The 23,745-nt window shown below is 34.2% G+C and overlaps 1 protein-coding gene across 3 annotated transcripts in view; it reads left to right on the top strand.

Moving 5' to 3' along the window:
• The window catches only part of LOC121427396 (TELO2-interacting protein 1 homolog), a 60,193-nt gene that overhangs the window by 19,872 nt on the left and 16,576 nt on the right, over positions 1–23,745 (top strand). For all 3 annotated transcript variants that reach the window (XM_041623767.1, XM_041623766.1, XM_041623768.1), the window contains 11 exons: positions 904–1,043; positions 4,044–4,156; positions 6,124–6,135; positions 10,815–11,074; positions 13,683–13,891; positions 14,669–14,725; positions 16,049–16,165; positions 17,689–17,793; positions 19,386–19,569; positions 20,396–20,585; positions 23,346–23,431. In XM_041623767.1, the coding sequence (XP_041479701.1) occupies positions 904–1,043; positions 4,044–4,156; positions 6,124–6,135; positions 10,815–11,074; positions 13,683–13,891; positions 14,669–14,725; positions 16,049–16,165; positions 17,689–17,793; positions 19,386–19,569; positions 20,396–20,585; positions 23,346–23,431 (1,473 nt within the window). The remainder of the gene's footprint in view (positions 1–903; positions 1,044–4,043; positions 4,157–6,123; positions 6,136–10,814; positions 11,075–13,682; positions 13,892–14,668; positions 14,726–16,048; positions 16,166–17,688; positions 17,794–19,385; positions 19,570–20,395; positions 20,586–23,345; positions 23,432–23,745) is intronic.

Below are 23,745 nucleotides of genomic sequence, written 5' to 3'. Positions count from 1 at the left end.
TACTTCCTCAACTTTTAACCAATTTCATGAAATTTTGAACATCCATTGGTCTTTGGGTAAATATGTGCTAGACGCATTTTTTTGCATGTATTGTAAATTATGCCCGGGGGGGGGGGGCCACTTACATTGACGAGTGGATACCACGCACGACCAAAAAACACGTAAAAGGATGTCTTTTTCAAGATAGGCCATGGTAACAATATATTATGGCAAAAATGAGGTAAAAATATTGCAGTTCAAACTTCTTTCTCAGTTTTTAACCAATTCTCATGTCATTTGGCACACACATTGGTCTTGAGGTAAAGATGCGCAAGACACATTTTTTGTGTGTTTGTCAGAAATAGCATTGCCATGGTAACCACATTTTACAGCCAAACGTCCAGGAAAATTCCTTGTTGATCAATCTTCCCCAGTCTTTAGCCAGTGCTCATGAGTTGGCACAAATATTCATCTTGGGGTAAAGACATGCAAAATTTATTTTCTAAATGTGTTCAAAACTGCATTACCATGGTAATGCCAAAGGGCAAGGGTATTAATCACCTTCAGTGATATTTCTAGTTTTGATAGTCAACTTCCTTTCTTGATTATTCTGTTGTCTTCATGTTTTAGAGTGTAGTATATTTATAATTGAGAAACTGAACAGATTGCAAAACATTCTGGGGAGTGTTTCATCAACATTTTCGTCCGACATGTTGTCAGATCTGACATCTTTCCTTGATTTTGATTGGCTGATAAGCAATGTTACTATGGTAATTGTCGGATAAAATGTGACTTGTCGGATAATACATCTGACAAATCCTTTCATGAAACGCTCCCCTGATTTATAGGAGATTAGTTTATATGTTAATTAAATGTATCATTAGTATTTTTTTTTTCTCTCTGAACTAACCTTTTGTGATGTAGGATTATGTTACAACTAATGTCAGCGGAGTCTTTACCAATGTTAGGACATTGCATGTCTCTTCTTCTTCATCTATCCCAAGCTGAGAAAATGAAAGAACTTCAAGCTGCTGCTTTAAAATGTCTTACTAACTTCGTGCCAGGTAAAAATGACACTATTTCAACTATGTTAACACATAGATCTGAAAGTGAGGCAGTGACACCTCTTATGTAGTGTATATTTGTAGTATAGCATTGTAATTGTTTATTGATTGAAAATTCACATGATGTGCAGCCGGGGCTTAAATATACTGTTACAAGAATGGGTGGATCCAGGATTTACGAATTGGGGGTGGTAAAAAAAATTCACCCATATTTTCCCCGCTTCTCAAAGTTGGTTTTGTTTGTTTCTTTGAAGGGGTGTCCTACAGACTCTTTATAGCTTTATTCTGATAAAACAACATAAATATGTAATGTAATCCCAAAAGCCCTAAATAGTGCAAGTGGGAGCTAAAATTTTTGGAAAGTATGTGTATTTGTCCCGAAATTGCACATTCTGGGCAATGCTTGTGATCCTGAACAAGATGCGTATGTAACTAGATAATTACTGGGATGAGCAGAAATTATATATGTTTTGGCCTGATCTGAAAGGGACCTGTTACAAGGACAGTTTGCAGTTAGCTATGAAGATGATACATATTTTAACAATCAAATAATGCAAGCGGGAAATTTTTGACATTCCAACCTAAAAAAATACCATTTTAAACACTTTTGTAATCATGAACAGGATATATATATATATGACTAAAAACAATTGATGCAAGTGCGAAGTGCGAGCGGAAATAAAAATTAGATTTCATATCGAATAACGGGATGTCTATTTATATTTTGTGAATCATGAATAGGATGTGTAATTCAGGGGTATCTTCCTACAGTACTTGTGCGAAGTCCAAGCAGAAAATTTTTGATATTCTGATCTGAAACTGAATGATTTAAGCACGTTTTAAATGAATAAGGAACAAGCTGCGAATCTCAAACATGCGTGTGCATGTTTTAGATTTAGACCTAGAATCTGGGCATTCTGAATCCATTTTTTTTCATGAAAATCAACAATGCAAGCACAAAGCTAGAGCTGAAAGTATTTGGTATTGCATTCTGAAAAAGGGTAAAATTTAGCACTATTTCAAGCACTGTAAGAAAATCGTGAAGTGAATGTGGATCTGACTTAATAAATGAGAGCAAGAAGGACGAGCTGATATTTTTTATACACCCGTCCTAGATGGGACATATTTAGGTATCATGCTTGGCGTCCATCTGTCCGTCCGTAAACTTTTCTTTGTAAACGCAATAACTTCAGTTTGACTCAACCTCGGCTCAAATAATTTGATGTGTAAAATACTAGCATGGATCCCAGGAAGCCTATTGATTTTGAGGTGAAAAAGTCAAAGGTCAAGGTCCCTGACATGTTTTCATCTTACCCTTTTGCAGTCCTTGTAGATGTGATAACTTCATTTTAACTTAAGCTAGGCTCAAATAATTTGGTGTGTTTAATTCTAGCATTGATCCCAGGAAGCCTATTGATTTTGAGGTGAAAAAGTCAAAGGTCAAGGTCCCTGACATGTTTTCATCTTACCCTTTTGCAGTCCTTGTAGATGTGATAACTTCATTTTAACTTAAGCTAGGCTCAAATAATTTGGTGTGTTTAATTCTAGCATTGATCCCAGGAAGCCTATTGATTTTTAAATCAAAAGGTCAAGTCGTCACCTTTCACTTTTCTTGCTTGACCAATAACTCCATTTTCTGCGTTACAGGCAGGGTGTGAGAGTTCAGATTTTTTTAATTTTTCAGCTTAATTTCAGCTTATTTTGGCTTCCCTCTGTACAAAATGTTGGAGCTCTTTCTATTTCAAACTTTTTCAGCACTCTTCAGCTTTTTTCAGATTTTTTTATTTGTGACCACCTGGTTACAAGCAGGCATATGATGCTCGCCCTAGTGACACTCTTGTTTATCATTATTTTGACCCAGGACCGGGACATTCCAGGACATTGTGTCATCATATGAAAATGATGACTATCTTTTATTCCTTTCCTTTAAAGCATGAGATGAAACTTGTCGATATTCCATCTTAAAAAACGGGACTGTTTAGTTATTAGGAATAATTCTTGAAAATATTATCTTATTTATTAGTCTAATAAGCCTAATGAGAGCGCAAAATTTGTTGATGTTAAGGCATGAAAACTGGAAATTATAAGCACTATCGTAATTATGAATAGGATGCATGGTTCATATTTTAAACAATTAATGCAAGCACAAATTGCGAACTGAAATTTTTGATAAACTGTATAAACGGTATTTCAAGTAGTTGTTAGAACCAATCAACAAAATGCGAATGCGAAGCGTTAGCTGATATGATTTGACAATCAGACCTGAAAAAAGATACTTTTAAAACTTTATAACTTATACAATAAGGTACTTGGCAAATCAAATAATGCGAACACGCAGTGCGAGCTAAAAATGTTGATATTCAGACCATGAAACAAACATTTTACAGAGCACTTTTTAAAAAATGAATTTGTAAATCAAACAAAATGATGAAAGTCTGATGTCCGCTGTGACTTAAAAGCTTGATATCATAAGGTCCATATCAGTCTAATAAACAAAATATTCTTTCATCGAATAGGCAATGCGAGCATAAGGGAAAAATTGACAAAAAGTGACATGAATTCAGGCCCTTACAAACTTTTTTTCATGAAAAAAATGTGGGAAAAAAATGATGAAAAAAGTGATTAAAAAATTGCTTGCCGATAAAACCTGCTTGCCCGATTTTAAAAATAATTGTTTTGCTCTTTACATCCTCTCTGCATCCGTAAGTGCAGAGGGACCAAGCCTTAACAGTGGTAACTGTAAAATCATAATACCACAAGAAACGGTCAACAGCTGTGCGTAACATCAGTCATACCTAACCTACAAGCTTTATGAAACTGTCCTTGGTCATCAGTCATGTATGATTGTGAAATCATTTGTAAATGAATGAACAGCTTTATGAAACTGTCCTTGGTCATCAGTCATGTATGATCATGAAATCATCTTTCTGAAACATCACCCTGATTTGATATCCAATAGACTTGAGTGTCTAATTCCTAATACTATTCTTATTTTTGAAGATGATGATAAATCATTGGTATACAGAGAAGCTAGTAAATCCTTTGCATCCTTCTTACCTGGTCTCTCAGTAGCCGTTAGCAGAGTGATATTAGACAATCCAAATCAAGTTCAGGTATGTGAAATGCAGTTGGGGGATCAGACACATCATTTCATATCCCCTGCATTCATTATATTCAGTTAAAGATTTGGACTTAATATTGCATGATACATAGGGCAAGCTGCTTGCATATGATGTCACAGATTATACACCTGAAAATTATTGATATTATTTTTTGGTAGATTTTCATCAAACCTTAATATTTTTCTCTATTTTTTCTGCTTTTGTTAAAACCTATTCAGGATGAACATCCCTTTTAAGAATTAATTGTATGCATAAAGGGATGATGGGGGGGGGGAGGTTAAGCTAGGTTTTGCAAGCTTGAGCAATATTTTAATCTAGAGTGTTGAATTTTTTAGAGTCATGGTTAACAGGAAATCCAACCCTAATGAAAAGTTATTTTTAGAGGAAAAAGAAAATTCAGAAAGTAGATAGGTAAAAGTTTAAACAATGTCAGACAAACAACAATAGAATTATGAATTCTTACAAGTTTAAAAATTGATAAGCACTTTCTCTATGGAGATTTCATATTGGCTGTATTGGTGATGTCATAATGTTGTAAAGGCAAGGACTACTCTTCCATTTACTCAATACATGCAATGGATGAAAAGTAATTTTTCATTCTACATCATATTATATTTTTTTTTTCATGATGACCTAAAACAATATCTGTATTATATTTGATTACTGGCTCAGGGCAATGGATACTTAGGAGAAAAACCAAAAGCCCCTGATAATTAGGCCTAAGTAAATAACCCGTGGGAGAGTTGCCCCTACCACATTGTCATAATTTACTTTCCTAGTTGTTAGTTTGAAATTTACATAGTCTTAGGAATCTCAATTTTTCAACAGCCCTAACTTTCTAATTGCTTGTCTGATTTCTTTCAAACTATAGCCATTCACTTTTACTTGTATTCTCTTCAAAAAAACATTTTGTGACCAAGTTTGGATTTCCTTTAAAGGGGAAGTTCACCCTGAAGAAAACTTTGTTGCAAAAATAGCAGAAAAAATAGTAAAAAATATTTGTGAAGGTTTGAGGAAAATCTGTTAAAGAGTAAGAAAGTTATTAGAGTTCAAAGTTTTGGATTTGTGACGTCATAAACGAGCAGGTGCCCCATGTGTTATGTAATATAAAATGCATGAATTTCAAATTTTGCATGGTTCCTGATGACTTAATTTTGTTTTCTATTCATGATCGGGTGTGAAATAATTTGTCTATTGATATACTAAAGGTACAGTGAAAACCATTTTCAATTTTCTGAGAAAATGACATTTTATTGATTTTTTACCATTCGCTATGTAGGAATGCTGCTCGCATATGACGTCACAAATCCAATAATTGAAATTCTAATAACTTTTTAATTATTTGATGAATTTTTCTCAAACCTTCGGCAATATTTTTTATTATTTTTTCTGCTATTTTTACAATAAAGTTTTTGTCAGGGTGAACTTCCCTTTAAGCTTTAAAGGAGAACTGGAGAAGTGACATTGTATAAGAGGTTTTGAGAATTGCCAGGAGAAATAAAGCTAAAAGATAAATGTATTGTTTTACTCACTGTTTTATGAGAGAAGGCTGACACTCATTATAACATCAGTATGACTAAAATTGCTGAAACCAAAAGTAAAAGCCAGTCCAAGGTCTGAATGAAAAGTGAATGAATGAGAAAGGCATGTATGCCACTAAACCATTGTTAACAAAACATTTATTCTCTCAATTGCTCATGTATGCCTACTTATCAAAATAAATGAGTAGCAAAAGGTTAGACAAAATTCAGTTGCTACATGTATTTTGTATGCATTAGAACTATTGTGTGGTGTACTTAATAAGAAAATATCAATTGTATAACAGATGACTTCCTTCATTTTTCTGAGGATGACATAGTAAAGATTTTGAAAATCAGAATATGTATATGATTCTTTTTAAATTAATTGTTGATGATATTGTAAACAACTACATTGTATATTTCTTTATATCATTCCAGAGTGTAACAGTGGTGAGTATTAGAATATTTTTCTGTAACTTCTTCATATTCCCACTTCTTTATCTGTTATATTTCTTTTTCTTTGCACGTCTTCCCATGTCTTCTCAATTCATACAGACCATTTTCCTTTTCATCCTGATATTAATGTACATTTTATATTGTTATGTATTTCCCACTTGTCTGTAAGTATTTAATTGATGTATAATTGTGTATTTAATTGTACTTCTTTCATTTTTTTATTGTCATGTTAGCAATATGTTAATGAATAAATGAATAAATAGATGCATTTTCAACTACAGTATTTTTCAATAAAAAATTTACACTTTGGAAAAGTCCTGACAATTGAAATGGTTGCAACATGGGGATAATTTTTTGTTATTCATTTTCTTGAACTACGGTCTCTTCTATTAAATGGAAGTAAGGTTATGGATATGATAGTAGACATGCCAACTGTTTGTTCCTCTTTATTGCTATGAATACGCCAATACTTTTTTGTATGAATTTTACTTAAAAAAAAATCTGATCATAGAGTATGTATTATACACAACGCGCAACAATAGCGCTGGTCCGACGGTTCCAGACTGGTAAAAATCACTGTCTGGCTAGTAACATTTTGCATGAATAGAACAAGTATATTCTTGCCAACAAGTACATGTTCAAAATGGTGAATTTTCAAGTAGAGTTATTTCACATGTTTTTTACCGATCTCACTATGAAAGGCTGGCTATTTTTAGATATTCTTTTTTTGTCAAAAATACTTTTTTTTCCTTCTAAGAAGATTTTTTTGTTGTAGAATGTTGGCAGGTGTGTGATAGACACTTGAATGAACATTACCTGTCTTTGTAAAACTGGGGCCTGTTGCATGAAATGGTCTTTCGTAGAACCATTCTACGTAAGAACGAGATATCGCTCAACTGTTTCACAAAGCCGATTTGGGCGATACGAAGAATGGTCCTTGGAAAGACACCTCCAGACATGTCCTACGTAGGCATAATCTTCTTTGCACACCGCCCGCCACCGTCGTCATTGAGAGAAAATGCGGTTACGGCAAGCCACTCTGACATATCACCTTTATATTTTTAGGGGTTGATGATGCATTTATTTGGGATGGCGCCAAGTTATTTTTTATATGGGGGCTAGTGGTCATCAGTTTCAGGTCAACAAGACGACCAAAAACGGATGTCATTTTAACCTCTCCGGGGGTAATGTAAGGCCCCGTATATTTTTTTTTTAAAATATGTTTTCTTTCATTCTCTTTCCGTCCTATACCGACCCATTTTCCATTAAAAAAATAAACTTGAACTATCGAAATGGACGGCACTATCTCTCTGACCCCTCATGCTTTCACATTATAAATTAAACATGAAAATAAATTTCTTTAAAAGAAATTATGTAAGGAAAAAAACGTGTTTATAACGTTCAGCAAAAAAAAAACCATACAAAACTAGGATGTTAAACATGCTAAATCATTTATTTATATTTTTATTTAATTTTCATTATTATTATTTGTTTATGAGATTAATTTTATCAATGAAAATTAATTCTTGGATTTGGGATCACTTAATTGAGATGTGAAACAGTGAAACAAACAAAAATCTGCAGTAACAAAATAGCTAATTAAATTTAAGATACAGATTAGGCCTATAGGTTACAAATCCATCACAATCATCATGAAGATAAGTTCATCAATGAAAAGATTATGGAAAGTCCATACGAAGAGGCGCATTTTAAATCGTCGGGTAGGCCCTTTTTGCTCCTATGTGATGTCATGTTAAAAGAATCACGGTAGTCTCTACTCCTTCACTTTGAAATGTTGACCATTATATATTTTGCATATTCTTAAACCTTATTTTGTATAAACTTCCATAAATTAAGTGATCAACTTTAAATATGACCAATGTTTATGATCGTTGGAATTTTTAGCATTATTTCTGTTAATAGTATTTTTCCATCGAGGATTGCACAACCTTTTCTATAATTTAATTATCATTGCAAGGCATTCACTTGGACATGTTGTCAGCAATGTTCATATTTTTCTGTCTTCGGTTGCTCATCATGCAACTGTATGTTTATACTCTAAACAATCACATTTTTATGTCTTGCGTAATATTTGACAAATAAAATAAATGATTAGATTTTTCACACACAGCCTCTCATATTTTCCTTTTTAGTCTCATACAATCAGACACTGTTGATTTTGTTTACTCCATTGAAACCCTATTTTACCTCACAAATAACATATTAACGCATAATTTGCAAAAATATCATTATATATAAGTATTTTATAAAAAATAGAGAATACTGAACATATAAAATGTAGAAATTACTTAATTCAATTAATTTTTAGATAGGACAAGGGTCTCTTTCGTTGAAATATCAATGAAAGGTGTCTCTAAAAGGACACCGTGTTCTAAATAAAGGAAATGATGAAAATTTCGATTTTATTCAGTTATGTTTGCGAATCTTTAAAGTTTTTTCTCTTTTTACCTCATAAAGTAAGCTCCATACATCAATTCTACAATCAGTAATAAATAAAACATCATTTGATCTTAGTTTATTGAAATAAATGATTTCATAAAAAGTCGTCATTCCGAAATAAATGTTTCAGGTGACAATGAAGACTAAATATTTTTCCGATACTATCGATATTACATGATGTCGCGGACTTGGAAGACAAAATTGCCGTCGTGAAACGGTTTACGCTGATTTGTCGCCAATCTTCCTATCTCGAAAGAATGGTCCTAGGACGTTCCTACGTATCGCTCATCTCGTCATGCAACAGGCCCCGGATATATTCATATGCAGGAGTGAAACACTTGGAGGGATGCATAAAACAAGCATTGATTTAGGAAAGATTTTTAATTGGAACACTGAACTAAAAGTTTTAATCTCATTTCATTAAGTTTCTTTTGACATATAAATCAAAGAGAATGGGAACAAAAGGCCTACTTTCATTACTGAGAAACAGACAATACTCTTTACCCTCCGTCTTTACCCTAGATGTTCAATAATTGAACCCTGTCTAAATTTGTTACATGTGGCTTTACCAGAGAATTTCTGCATTAGGGGTCATAAGTAGGTCAACTATTGTGACTTACATGTAGAAGACGTGATTCCAACGAAAAATCAAATCATTCGATTGTTCTTTCAGGAAATAATCAATTAGTAAAAATGACATTTGTCCTAGGCCTAATAAGGATTTTACATTTAATTTCAAAGTTGTTTGTACACTTCCCTAGCATGACTTCAACAAAATACAGAAGTAAATCAAGCCTATTTCATGCTGTTCATAACTAAATCATATATATCACAATGGACTACATGAAGATGTGGAAGGTGGGCAAGTCAATTTTCTCAAACTCTTGAAAATTACAAGGTGCTGACTAAAGCTGAAACTTTTGTCAGCAGTCATATCGTCATCCGCTTGAAGAGACTATCACCAATTTATGGGAAAAAACTTGAATATATTACACATATTTAATTTTATAGATATTTTTAACAAGTTTTCCTCATCCTTATTTATGGAAAGGAAGTATGAGATTTAGAACAAGGCTAATTTTGTGTAAACATTCTTGCAATAAGCAGAGGTTTAATGATAAATGTCATCAACATGTGGAGGAATGGGATACTTTATTTTTAGCAGCTTTGGTATCCCAATAAACGTTTTTTTTTTTGGTTGTTGTTTTTAGCTCTGCATAATGTATATAAAGGTGAAAAAGGGAAAGAATTTGATAAGGTTGACTCTACTTCATATTTTAACTCCCCCCTTCCTTTGTAAAATCATAGGGGTTGTAAGGTTTTTATATCCAGGTCATATTAGTCTTAAGAAATCCTCATGAAGCCCATAAATCTTCTATGTTACATTGCTTCAAAGTTTTGTATGAATTACATTTACATTGCCATGTGATGACACAAGTTAAAGTATAGTTCTGATTTTTTTGCATTATTGGGGTTAGACAGACCTGCCAACCAGTACATTTTGGCATATTTAGTACGTTTTTTTTTTTTTTTTACAAAAATGTAATTTATTGAGAAAAATCATCTCTATATGTCTCTATTTCATAAAACTTACACAAATATGGTTATTACATCAATGTAATTTCAGGTAACTTGTTTTTTTTCATTTTGTTAAAACCAGGATGAGATATACACATGTTGAAAATTTATTTCTGCAAGAGCAGTGCACATTTTAGCTTGAATGCAGCTTGCTGCCACGATGAGCGAGTGCCCAACACGTTTTATTATGAAATACACTTTTTGTGGGAAAAATACACTTTTTTTATCACAGAATAGGGGAGACCGGGGTTAGTTGGAACATGGGGTAAGTTGAAATATTGTAATTTTCTTTAAACCCTGTAAAATAAATTTATGCAATACTACCCTCAATTTATTGCTATCAATAATACAACAGTGTTGAATTATTATTGCAATAATTTGAGGGCAGTATTGCATAAATTTATTTTACAGGCTTTAAAGAAAATTACAATGTTTCAACTTACCCCATGTTCCAACTAACCCCGGTCTCCCCTACACGTGTTTATTCCAAGAGGTTGGCAGGTCTGGTTACATATAGCACATATTGTATCTTATACTGTTCTGTACTAGTCATTTTATTTGTGTGCATTAATCATAATCTATTCATCTGTTTGCTTTTTGTGTACATCTCAAATAACATTTTATTTTTCACCCAGAATGCAATTGAATGCTGGTCCAAACATGTTGCCATGGTGATGGATGATAGATTCCTACCTCTTGACAAAGACGAGAGAACTGAGGATGTATTAAATGATCAATCTCTACTAGTAACTAAGACACAGGATTGGATCAGTCAAACTACATCCAAACTAGACATTCTAATCTCAAAGATTGTTACCATGGTAACAAGTAGAAGCTGGAGAGTGAGGCTTGCTCTAGTAAAGTTTGCAGAAACCATCATCATCCAATCAAAGAGGTTAGTAAATGAGATCATTCAAATAATTGTAATGTAATCTCTTTGGGTGAGTTAAAGGAATTTCATGCAAAGAGCAATAATACTGTATCATACAGAGCTGCAAAAGATTACAACAAAGGTATATTTTGGTAAAGGAAATTATCAGGTGAGACTGCCAGATGCGTTCCACTTGTTATCTATACTTGACCGATCCGATCATATGCCTCGACCATTCATGTGTTATCAAGAGGTGTTGTGGCTCAGTGGATAAGTCTCTGGACTTTGAACCACAAGGTCTGGGGTTCAAATCCCACCGCAGCACTTGCTTCCTTTGGCAATGCATTTATCTACATTTGCCACTCTCCACCCAGGTGTGGTTAATTGATACCTGGTAAGAAGAAGTTCCTTGAATGCTCGAGCACCAGATCAGGATAGTCGTGCTAAAGCAGGGGTAGTAGTATGCAGCGCTTTATTTGTATTAAGCACAATACAAATGTTGCATATTATTATTATTATTATCATTAAAGGTGGCCAGATATTGTTATTGCTAGCAATACACCTTTCGCACATTCTCTTATTTTTGTGATAATGTATTAAAGACACGATCTGCGTGATGAATCAATTACTGTAAAAGCTGTTATTTTCGCGTACAGAATTTTTCGCGAATCGCGGGGTCCCGACATTTTCGCGGGTTGTTAAATTCGCGGAAGATGTACGAAACATTTCCACAGCATTTCAAAGAAGCAAAACTTGTGCAATTAATGTGCAAATCTACACTCCTCAACATCACCATGCTGATATGTCTTTTGTACATAAATTTGTCCCTGTAAAAACAGTTACAAATTGTGGAAAAATGTGGCTTAAATTTCACTTTTTTAACCTTTAGATCTAAAAATTCATCATGCCACAGGATCTATAGGGTTAAGCAATCTTTGGAATTTGTGTTTTGTTCGATTCATTTTTCAAAAAGTTGGTAAAAAGTGCAAAATTGTGGAATTTTGTGAACAGAATGTTCACCTCCAAAATTCTGGTCATGTGACTTATGAATATTAATGATATGCAATTAGCTACCAATACGTGTGTAGAGTCAACCAGATGACAATAAAATCAAATTGTTTCATGGAAAATACATTTTAATATTACAGTGAGTGTATAAATATTGATAAAATAATGTTAGAAAATAGTTTAGGCCCTGATTTTGTTTGAGAAATTAAAAAAGTGAAATTCTAGCTAACTTTTTGAATCACTAACTGTACTTTCTAAGCCTTATTTTTTGTACATATAGAGGTGTATATCTCCAATTTCTCATTATGCAGGATGTTTTCATTAGCAAAGCTTTGCTATTGGGGGCATTGGCACTGACTAGGAAATGTGTCAATATTTTTGCGTGTTGTAAAATTCGCGAAATCCACGAAAATTACAGCTTATACAGTAGTGGTCTCTGAATTGCTGTTCGGAGCTGTCCGTTGAATTCAGTCAATGGGCAATTTGCCTGTATGCGCAATTGCATTTTTACTTCATGTAGCACTGGGTTATGAAAATTTATATTTTGAACTAGTCGAGAAGAGGGCTGGTGGAATAAAAATACTCATCCTGGAGGTACTGATTACCGGTACTAATTTGTGTTTCAAAGGTTGGCAGTTCTAATTGTATCGTGGGTTCTTGAACAAATATATATGTACAGTAACTGAAAGTAAAGGCAGAGAAACTAAATAGGTCCAGTTGGAGAGAAGTTTAATTGCAGACTCCCTGAATATCTGGATATCAATCAAGCAGGCACAGCCTAGGATTGGAATCTCTAACATTCAGAACTGATCATGCTGGGCATGTGCACAAACACAATAGAGATAGTGAAGAATGTATTACAGAAAAGGTAGCTACTGAATTACCATTAATGGTTGCCATGCAATGTCTGATTACAACACTAATCATAGTGATTCAGTTGATAATTTACATTTAACAATGATACTTAATTTAATATTAACATAAAAAATCATACAGATGAAAAATTACATAATGCAGTAAACAGGTCAACTTCAAGTAATTTTTAAAAATGAGGGTTATGAGAATTTCACAATCACTATTTTGTCTTTTGTTCCAGACATTGAGTGCTAGAAATTTTTCCTAGTGAGTGTGAAGTAGAAGCTACATGTAGCTTTGAGTTTCCTTATATAATGATCGCAGATGCTATGTTTTAAAACTTTGTGTACATGTGTTTGATTATTTGTGGTGGTGGTTTTTTTTTAAACTAATTTTTCATTAATGTAATCATAATTATCTTCATTATATTATTATGAGTATAATTACTATTTGTTAAAGAGAATTACCAGTTTGTAAAAACAAATTTGTACAGAATCCAACAAAGTGATCACCCCAAGTGTCTGCATCTATAAAAAGTTAACAAATTAAGTGCCAAAGAAATGTGAAATAAACTGAGAAATTTAATAGTGAAATCAGTATGACATTCCATGTAGATGTCATTTCTTTTTTCTAAGCAATAATGAGAAAGTTTAGTGTACATAACTGTAGATCAGTGTTGATAGAGTGGCAATTTATCTTGGTTTTACAGACCTTCTCATTGATCTTGTGTTCACTGAAACTATTTCAATTTATCTTTGTTTTGCTGTAGGTCTATGTCATGCAGTTTGGGTAAGCTGTTAGAGGTATTAGTCATGTTAGCCCAAGACCCATATGATGAGGTATCTATTCCTAGTCAGGTCATACTCAGGTCATTAGCTAAGGAATCATGGAGTGGTGAGAGCAAAATGCTTTGTGAATTACTTGAGGACAACCTTCATCTTCTCATCACTCAACTCCCAAGGATTATCAGAATAACCGGTAAGATCATACTATAACCAAACACTGTCACTTACGATACTACATGTATAACCAAACACATAAGATACTATAACCAATCACTTAAGATACTATAACTAAACACTTAAGATACTATAACCAAACACTTAAGATACTATAACCAAACACTTAAGATACTGTAACCAAACACTTAAGATACTATAACCAAACACTTAAGATTCTATAACCAAATACTTAAGATCCTATAACCAAACACTTAAGATACTATAACCAAACACTTAAGATTCTATAACCAAACACTTAAGATCCTATAACCAAACACTTATGATACTTTAACCAAACACTTAAGATACTATAACCAAACACTTTAACAGTAATAGTAACTGGATTTATATAGTGCTTTTCTTGCCTGAGGATACAAATCGTAAATATACTTGTATTATTTACATAACCTTGGTCTAGAGTTGCACAGTTGTGGTCCAATGTCTTTCTGAAGTTAAGTGGAGACTCATGAACTGGTGGTTGACTGAGGGATGGGGGAGGGACATGTTGCACCCTAATGCATGAACTGTTATGAGGTGTGTATCATATTATTAGTAGACCACTAGTTAGTGTGACATGCACTGATGATTTGACCGATACCAATCGCTATTGACAATGGACTGAAGACTCAAGAAGTCAATTGTCATCACTTTTTATTTTGTGAACCCTTACTTTATTATAATAATAATAAGTCATTTCTTGAAAAATAGTATAATACAAGTTTTTTTATATTTTATCCTAATAATTGACTGACAGATGATGACGAGAAATTATCGAAAGTAAAAGCCATGATTGGATATGTGAAGCTCCTTGGTAAGTATAATATTTAAGTATTATATTTAAGAGTGGAGGGTAAGAGTGAATCACTGGAGGGTATTGTATGTAAGAGTGGATCACTGGAGGATATTGTATGTAAGAGTGGCTCACTGGAGGGTATTGTATGTAAGAGTGGATCACTGGAGGGTATCATATGTAAGAGTGGATCACTGGAGGATATTATATGTAAGAGTGGATCACTGGAGGGTATTATATGTAAGAGTGGATCTCTCGAGGATATTATATGTAAGAGTGGATCACTGGAGGATATTGTATATAAGAGTGGATCACTGGAGGATATTGTATGTAAGAGTGGATCACTGGAGGGTATTATATGTAAGAGTGGATCACTGGAGGGTATTGTATGTAAGAGTGGATCACTGGAGGGTATTATATGTAAGAGTGGCTCACTGGAGGGTATTATATGTAAGAGTGGATCACTGGAGGATATTGTATGTAAGAGTGGATCACTGGAGGGTATTGTATGTAAGAGTGGATCACTGGAGGGTATCATATGTAAGAGTGGATCACTGGAGGATATTATATGTAAGAGTAGATCACTGGAGGGTATCATATGTAAGAGTGGATCACTGGAGGGTATTATATGTAAGAGTGGATCACTGGAGGGTATTATATGTAAGAGTGGATCACTGGAGGGTATTATATGTAAGAGTAGATCACTGGAGGGTATTGTATGTAAGAGTGGATCACTGGAGGGTATCATATGTAAGAGTGGATCACTGGAGGGTATTGTATGTAAGAGTGGATCACTGGAGGGTATCATATGTAAGAGTGGATCACTGGAGGATATTATATGTAAGAGTGGATCACTGGAGGGTATTATATGTAAGAGTGGATCACTGGAGGTATCATATGTAAAAGTGGATCACTGAAAGATAAAATGCATGTATGTAAAGACCAGCGCACACAATGCGATGCAATTGCACCAAGATCAGATTACAACAAGTTTCCAATCCCATCTCAGTGCAATCACACCGCAGGCCAGCACACACCGTTGCAATAGCTCTGCAATGCACTGTATGTCCATGGTGCCTCTTCTTTTGCATGTACATGTATATTGTCTGAGATTTGGTCTGCAATTCTTCTGCAACAAATTGAGTTGCAGGTTGGCGCACATTGCAAGTTTTTTGCAAGTTGATCTTAGTGTGATTGTGTCGATAGTGTGTGTTTGGCTTAAGAGTCGATTACTAGATGCTCTTACATCCCTGCAAGGGATGTAGGCTATGAATGAATTATGATTGAAGTCACTATTCTAAGATGATTTTGCGACATTCTTCATGATATCTTGATTTTGTTTAGGTGATCGTTTGGACTTGCTTCTCAACTCAGCTCATCATCTTAAAAGATTATCCCTTGCTTTGTTACAAGCTTTACAACTCAATATTAGAGATACAGGAATCTTAGAAACCACAACAGGTACTCATCACCCTTCACTTTCATAATTTCTATTGTAAATAATTGTCAATGTATTCTGAATCTGGGTCAAAGAAAACTGTTGAGAGTTAAGTTACAACCTTTGAATATTTCCTTAAATTTCCATGGTGTTATATATTGCAAAATAAGCACTCAATAGACTATATTTTATAATTACACTTTTTGTTAGGTTATGGTAAGGCCTTGGAAGTAAGTATTTTACACCTTGGAAAGATTACGTTCAAGGATAATTGTTTAACTCTGGCAAACATTCACCAGTCAGCTTTGTTGTTAAAGCTGTGACATGGCATTTGAACCTGCGGCTTTATTTCATCTAAGATTTAGGGTTAGGTTTAGGATGGGGTATAGTATTACACCCAGGATTGATGTTACTTATAGTGTGTGGAATTCATAGCAGAGCAATTGTTGCTGGTACAAATGTTATAGAACTATTAAAGCAGGGTCATAAAACAAACTTCATCAATTAATCATTACATTATGTGTAATCAATTGTACAAATCAGCTCAATCAATCATTATGGTTCATGATACTGGACACTGTACAATCTAGATATCTTTACCTTTTGATATTTATCCCATATGGTTTTTGTCTTGACTGCATAGCAGAGTGAGACTATTAGGCGCTGCTTTTATAAGGGCGGCGGCATCATCAACATCTTAACCAGGGTTAAGTTTTTGAAATGTCATCATAACTTACAAAGTATATGGAGAACCCAGTTCATGAAACTTGGACATAAGGGTAATCAAGTATTCCTGAACATCCTGCCTGAGTTTCAGGTCACATGACCAAGGTCAATGAACTCTGACCATGTTGGGGGAATCAGCATCAAAATCTTAGTTATTATTTTGAATTGTTGTCATAACTTTCAAAGTTTATGAATCTAGTTCATGAAACTAGGACATAAGGATAATAGTGTAATCGCTGAACATGCTACGCGAGTATCGGGTCAACTGACCAAGGTCAAAGGTCAAACTTTGGCCATGTTGGGGATATTTGTTGAATTGCCATCATAACTTTGAAACTTTATGGATCTAGTTAATGAAACTTGGATATAAGAGCAATCAAGTATCATTGAACACCTTTCATGAGTTTCAGGTCGCATGACCAAGCTCATAGGTCACTTAGGGTCAATAAACATAGTACAGTATGAATGTTTTTTGTGAATAATTATTCAATTATTGTTTTATCAAAGTCAGCACTGCTGCTATATTGCATTGCATAATGCAGGTGAGACTGCCAGAGGCATTCCACTTGCTTATTAAAAAGGTCAGGTTTTCAATCCTCTTTTACTACAAGTACTATATTTTAGATATACTTCTGTCGAGTTTGTGTAGAGATATGCATACTATAGAGGAAAAAAAAATCAAGTATCCAAATCAAGTGTTAAAAATGCATTGATTGCTCATAAATGGTTTTTATAATATTCCAGGTCTTACATTAGAAGAAGAGATTGCAATGTTAGAGTTCAAGTTGTGTTACAAATTTTTCTTTTTCATTCATTTTAGAACTTAGTGAGGTGAGGAGCAGTCATTTAAGAAATTTCACACATTTCTCTGACAATGAGATCTATGAAGGTATATTTGATCTCTGCCAACTTTTAGGCCGCTATGGTGAGTTACTCTGTTCAATTGCTCTGCCACCAGTCCAATTAAATCACAAGCAATCTATCTAATAATGATAATAGTAATGATTTTATAATGCACTGATTCCACTCTTTACAGTGCTCAAGGTGTAATAAAAGAAGAATAAAAAGAAAGATGGAGTGTTCATTTCATTGACTAGGATTGGGTGTGGGTCTTTTTATGAAAAATCTACCACTGGACACTTAGCTCTCTGGGAGTTGCGATAATATGAACTATATTCTGTTTTTACTGATTTTCTGTTGTATTGAATTCCTTTTTATTTGTATTGTTATTGAATGAATAATAACAATAAGGTAACTATACACAACAAAAAAGGTAAGTCCCCCTAAATCAGAATGCTGTAACTTTTGAACAGAATAATGTTGAGATGTAATATTTCTAAAGTAGATTTCCATACTCATTATGCAACTCCTGGGATAAAATGAGATTGATCAGTTGAGTCATGCATGAGTAATCAAAGATTTAATTAAAAATGACTTTTTTAAAAGTCACAAGAGTCATTTTGCAGATTGTGTAATTACAAAGTCAGCATAGGTTGTTTTTTGGTGAATTTTATGATGCTAATGCTGTTTTACTATCCATCATCTAGCCACTTCGCCCAAAATTTGGATAACACATTTCATGGTTGAGTGAGCACAATTTTTTGTGACATATCATCATAGGGGTAATGGTAGTATCCTCTATAACTTAATAAAAATATGTTAAAATTTGAAACTGTTAGTGGCTCCCCCCCCTCCCATTTCTCGGCCCCCTCCCCATTTTCAAATTCTGGATCCACCACTGATTAGTCCAAAAATTCAACCGATCCTGAGAAATTGTTAGGAAAATAATGCATTTTGCAATATAAAGAGTATTTTTCCTTAGTGTATGTTTGTGACATGAAAGTGTAAAAAGTCTGGAAGTGTGTGGTGATAAAAATGATGGATGATAAAAATAGCAGCAATTAAGTCACATTTGACACTGAATTTGCCCCAATTATTCACTTTATATTTATAACCCCTCAAAATGAGTCTGACATTGAAAATGCCATTTTCCCCCCTTTGATCCGTGCTCACTTAAAGTATAAATAAACAAAAGTGATTTCATTTTGCACAGAATTCTGCCCAAAGGTTTATCAACATTACTGCCAAAAAAAAGTTCTACCATTTTGAATAAGGGGTTACTTATTCTTAAACATATGCACCCAAAGTGTATACAATGTCCAATGGAGAGGAAATTAGAAATTTAACAAACGTGAAATGAAGATGGACGGTGTTTGTTACTTCTGTCAACAGATTTTACAGGTTTTCTGACGATATATCATGATGAGGATATGGAATTCGTTCCAACAGAATGGAATGAAAGTCATGATATTTGGCTTGTGACTTTTAAAAAGTGACAATCTTTCCTTCTTGCGGTGCTCGCTGAAGCATGAAATAAAATATGCTTGTAAATTCGCTCATAGGGTAGCTTATAAAATTATCTACACACTAGTGTAAAAATATATTAAAAACTCCCAGTAGTATGGAAATTAGTTTTTTTTTAAAGGGGTAACTTACTTTTTTGTGTGTGTATAACAGGGAATGTGTCTCTTCTGATTGATAACTTCTTGATGTATTTCCATGAGAATCCATCATATATGAAAGAATCAACTATGATCATGAGTGAGATCATGAAAGGAACTCTACTTATTTCTACCAATCATCAACTATCTATCTGGCAAGAGAAGGAAACAAACAAAGATGAATTGAAATCAATCGTCAGGTAACTACATTTCAATAACAGATTAAAAGTTTTATTTGATAGAGGTCTCATAGCTTCACATAATAATTATATATAAAATTTATAAAGCACTTTATACAAAAGTTTCTGAGTGGTAAAAAAAAGAAAAGAAAAGAAATGAGAATATACAAGTAATTTATGGAAATAACTACCAAGACTACAAAAGTGAAAACATGTAGATTAATTAGAAATATACAACTTGCCTACAATGTCAGCCAATTCAAATAATCTTGAAAATTAAAAACATATACTAGTACTAAAGTACAACATGATTTACAACGCAAATTAACTGAGGGGAATATTTTTATACAAAACACAATGGAAGGAAATGATTTGATGGTGAAACTCATGTTGTAAGTTTTATGCTATTAGTTGCTGAATGACACTCATTCTAATACCCTGCATACTCAATTAATTGATATTGAAGACAACAGGTATGAATTCAAAATTTTCCCAGTTTTTGCAAGTGAGGCTAAGATGAAACTTTGACTGGTGCTTGATCAGCTGTGTGATTTCTTTGCCGGTGGACATGGTCACTTTTGTAGGCTCTTGTAATGAATTCAAGGTTGATAAGGTCGTGTTTGCTGACTGTTTCTATTTCTTTTAATCATTTGACCAAAATGGAATCTGTACCTGTTATTTTTTCAAATGAATGTAGTGAGCCATACATGATGTCAGATACACTTGTATACTGTATGAATGAAAAACTTGGGAGATGCTTATTCATATTATGGTCAGTTAGAGTTGCAATTTTATAATAATCTCTGAATATTATCCTTTGAATTTGGTTTATCTTGATATTTGACAGCTTGTTACTTGATGAGTACTTGTCGTCTTCTTGCTGGGATGTTCCTACTTGCCAATCATCATTGTCATGGCAACCTGCTACTAATTTGATATTGAGCCATTCATCTAATGATTCCTTGAGTGTATCCCAGATGAATCATAATACTCTTCTCAAATGTCTTCTTTTGGATGGTATCGCAGTCTGTGCTCAGGTAAACATTCAACTCTCACTTTTATTTTGTTATCATTATTAAATATCATCCATGCTCTGATACCCGCTAGACCGGACTTCTTCACCTGTCTCCTTTTTGGTTAACCATCATCAGCCATCAAATGGCTCCAGGCTGTCCAGAATGCTGCGGCCCGCCGGCCTATGAGCATTAGAAAGTTTGATCGCATCTCACTAACGCTTCGTGAGCTTCACTGGCACCTAGTACAATACAGAGTGCAGTATAAGATCTTGCTGCTTTATAAAGCTCTCCATATTAAACTTGGCTCCAGGTTATGTAACATTTTATAATGAGTGTAAGTCAGCTGCAGGCTTGACTTCATTCTACTGGACTTATTCTTCAAGTGCTCAGTAGTACAGTACCCGTCTAAAAACCTACCTTGATAAAGCTTTTTGCATCAGTTGCTCCTCGTCTTTGGAATTATCTACCAATGCAATGTTGTTATTGTCACAACATTGAGACCTTCAAATCTGAACTAAAGACTTAAACTAAACTTATCTTTTCCAGCAACTTTGTAAATAATATATGACATATTCAAAGCCAGTGCCTTTGAGTGTTGTTTTACAGATAAATGGCGCTATAAAAATGTTGTTCATCTTAATCATCATCATCATTATTATTACTATTATTGCTGTTGTTGTTAGTTAGAGTAGTAGTAAAAGTAGTAGTAGCTACAGGCAAAGATACTACAAGGGGAAGATCGGAGAGTACATAGACCGTGCAATGAAACTCTTGGGAAGAGCGCCCTACAGTGTAAGTGAGTTACTTGAGTAAGTAACAACCTTTTTTTACCTTTGCATATCGTGATCAGGGTCCCATAACACAAAGGTTAGCAATTGATTGCTAATTACAAAGAATAATTCTGATTTGTTTATAGTCAGTCTACTTAGCAAACTGCGCATGCAACAAAGATCTTGATTGGTCATTTCATTTAGCGATTAACCGCTAACCTTTGTATTACGGCTCCCTGGTTGTGTACAAAACATACAAGAGAAATGGTAAAGGAATGAAGGAGAGATGAATTTTACATGTTATAATTTTTTTTCTTGAATTAAAGATGAATATATTTCAGAGGTTTCTGGGTAGTAAAAGATGGAATTATTCCCATACGCCGCCCTTGACCTCTCTCCAAAATCCGCTTTCTAATTTCCCCCATATGTTTTACTATACAAAGCAGCGTGCCGATGTGTGAAGGCTTACTTACTCAACGCTAGTGGGCGTCTTACCCCACAAGCATTTATCGAGCGTTTCAAATTTCGCCAAGTGTCCGATCTTCCCCTTGTAGTATCTTTGTTAGAAGTTATACATACAAATAATATCCACTCTTGCAATATTGGATACAATAAATAATGACTAGATTGTTTTGAATGTGTACTTTTCATATGTGGCACACGCAGACGCAAAAATTTCTACTGCTTTAAATCAGAAAAGTACCGTTTACAGCTGTATATGGTTGAATGGATTTGAGCAGTAGTATTATTATAGTAGTTACCTTAGACATCTTATAAGTTGAAGGAGCATTTTTGTCTCACCTGCGAAGCAGAGTGAGACTATAGGCGCCGCTTTTCCGACGACGGCGGCGGCGGCGTCAACATCAAATCTTAACCTGAGGTTAAGTTTTTGAAATGACATCATAACTTAGAAAGTATATGGACCTAGTTCATGAAACTTGGCCATAAGGTTAATCAAGTATTACTGAACATCCTATTAAAGTTTCATGTCACATGACCAAGGTCAAAGGTCATTTAGGGTCAATGAACTTAGACCATGTTGGAGGAATCAACATTGAAATCTTAACCTGAGGTTAAGTTTTTGAAATGTCATCATAACTTAGAAAATATATGGACCTAGTTCATGAAACTTGGACATAAGGTTAATCAAGTATCACTGAACATCCTGCATGAGTTTCACGTCACATGACCAAGGTCAAAGGTCATTTAGGGTCAATGAACTTTGGCCGAACTGGGGATATCTGTTGAATTCCCATCATAACTTTGAAAGTTTATGGATCTGATTCATGAAACTTGAACATAATAGTAATCAAGCATCACTGAATATTTTGTGCAAGTTTCAGGTCTCATGATTAAGGTCAAAGGTCATTTAGGGTCAATGAACTTTGGCCAAATCGGGGGTATCTGTTGAATTACCATCATAACTTTGAAAGTTTATTAGTCTAGTTCATTAAACTTGGACATATGAGTAATCAAATATCACTGAACATCCTGTGCGCGTTTCAGGTCACATGACCAAGGTCAAAGGTCAATGAACTTTGGCCGAAGTGGGTGTATCAGTTGAATTACCATCAAAACTTTGAAAGTTTATGGATCTGATTCATGAAACTTGTACATAAGAGTAATCAAGTATCACTGAACATCCTGTGCGAGTTTCAGGTCACATGATCAAGGTCAAAGGTCATGTAAGGTCAATGAACTTTGGCCATGTTGGGGTTTTTTGTTGAATAACCATCATATCTCTGTAAGTTTATTGGTCTAGTTCATAAAAAGTGGACATAAGAGTAACCATGTATCACTGAACATCTTGTGCGAGTTAGAGTAGTATTCAAAGTCAGCACTGCTGCTATATTGAACCGCGTGATGCAGGTGAGACGGCCAGAGGCATTCCACTTGTTTATATTATTCAGTTAGTCTTCTTTGTAGAAGTAGTAGTAGTATCATCAGTAATAGCTACATCTCTTTGATCCAATGGGTTTTACAGCTTTCTTTATTCATTCACTATGTACAGGTTTTAGGTGCTGAGTTTAATCAATTTTTGATGCATTGCCTCTATCCAGTACTTGAAAGAATGGCAGATGAAAGGAGTCTGGTTTGGTTAGTCAACTCATTTCCATTATCATTGAAATATGTTTTTAATACTTGTGAACTAGTAATTTTGGTGATATTTATCTGGCTATTCATACAGCACTAAATACTTACTTTGCATATATCTAAGCTCTTACAGATTGATTATTAATTACCAGGGCTCTGTAACAAAGTTTTGCGATGAATTGCAACCAGAACTGCACTGATTGGTTTGTGGTCAGTATTTTAAACAGAGTGCACATGCAACAAGGATCTTGATTGTCATTGGTATTTACCAATTGTTTGCAAACCTTTTTGTTATGGAGCTCAGGTCATTGGATTTA

The sequence above is a fragment of the Lytechinus variegatus genome, chromosome 14 (genome assembly GCF_018143015.1).
Source record: "Lytechinus variegatus isolate NC3 chromosome 14, Lvar_3.0, whole genome shotgun sequence".
Classification (NCBI taxonomy): Eukaryota; Metazoa; Echinodermata; class Echinoidea; order Temnopleuroida; family Toxopneustidae; genus Lytechinus; species Lytechinus variegatus.
Note: the sequence above shows the minus strand (reverse complement) of the source record. Positions and strands in the feature narration are given on the sequence as shown.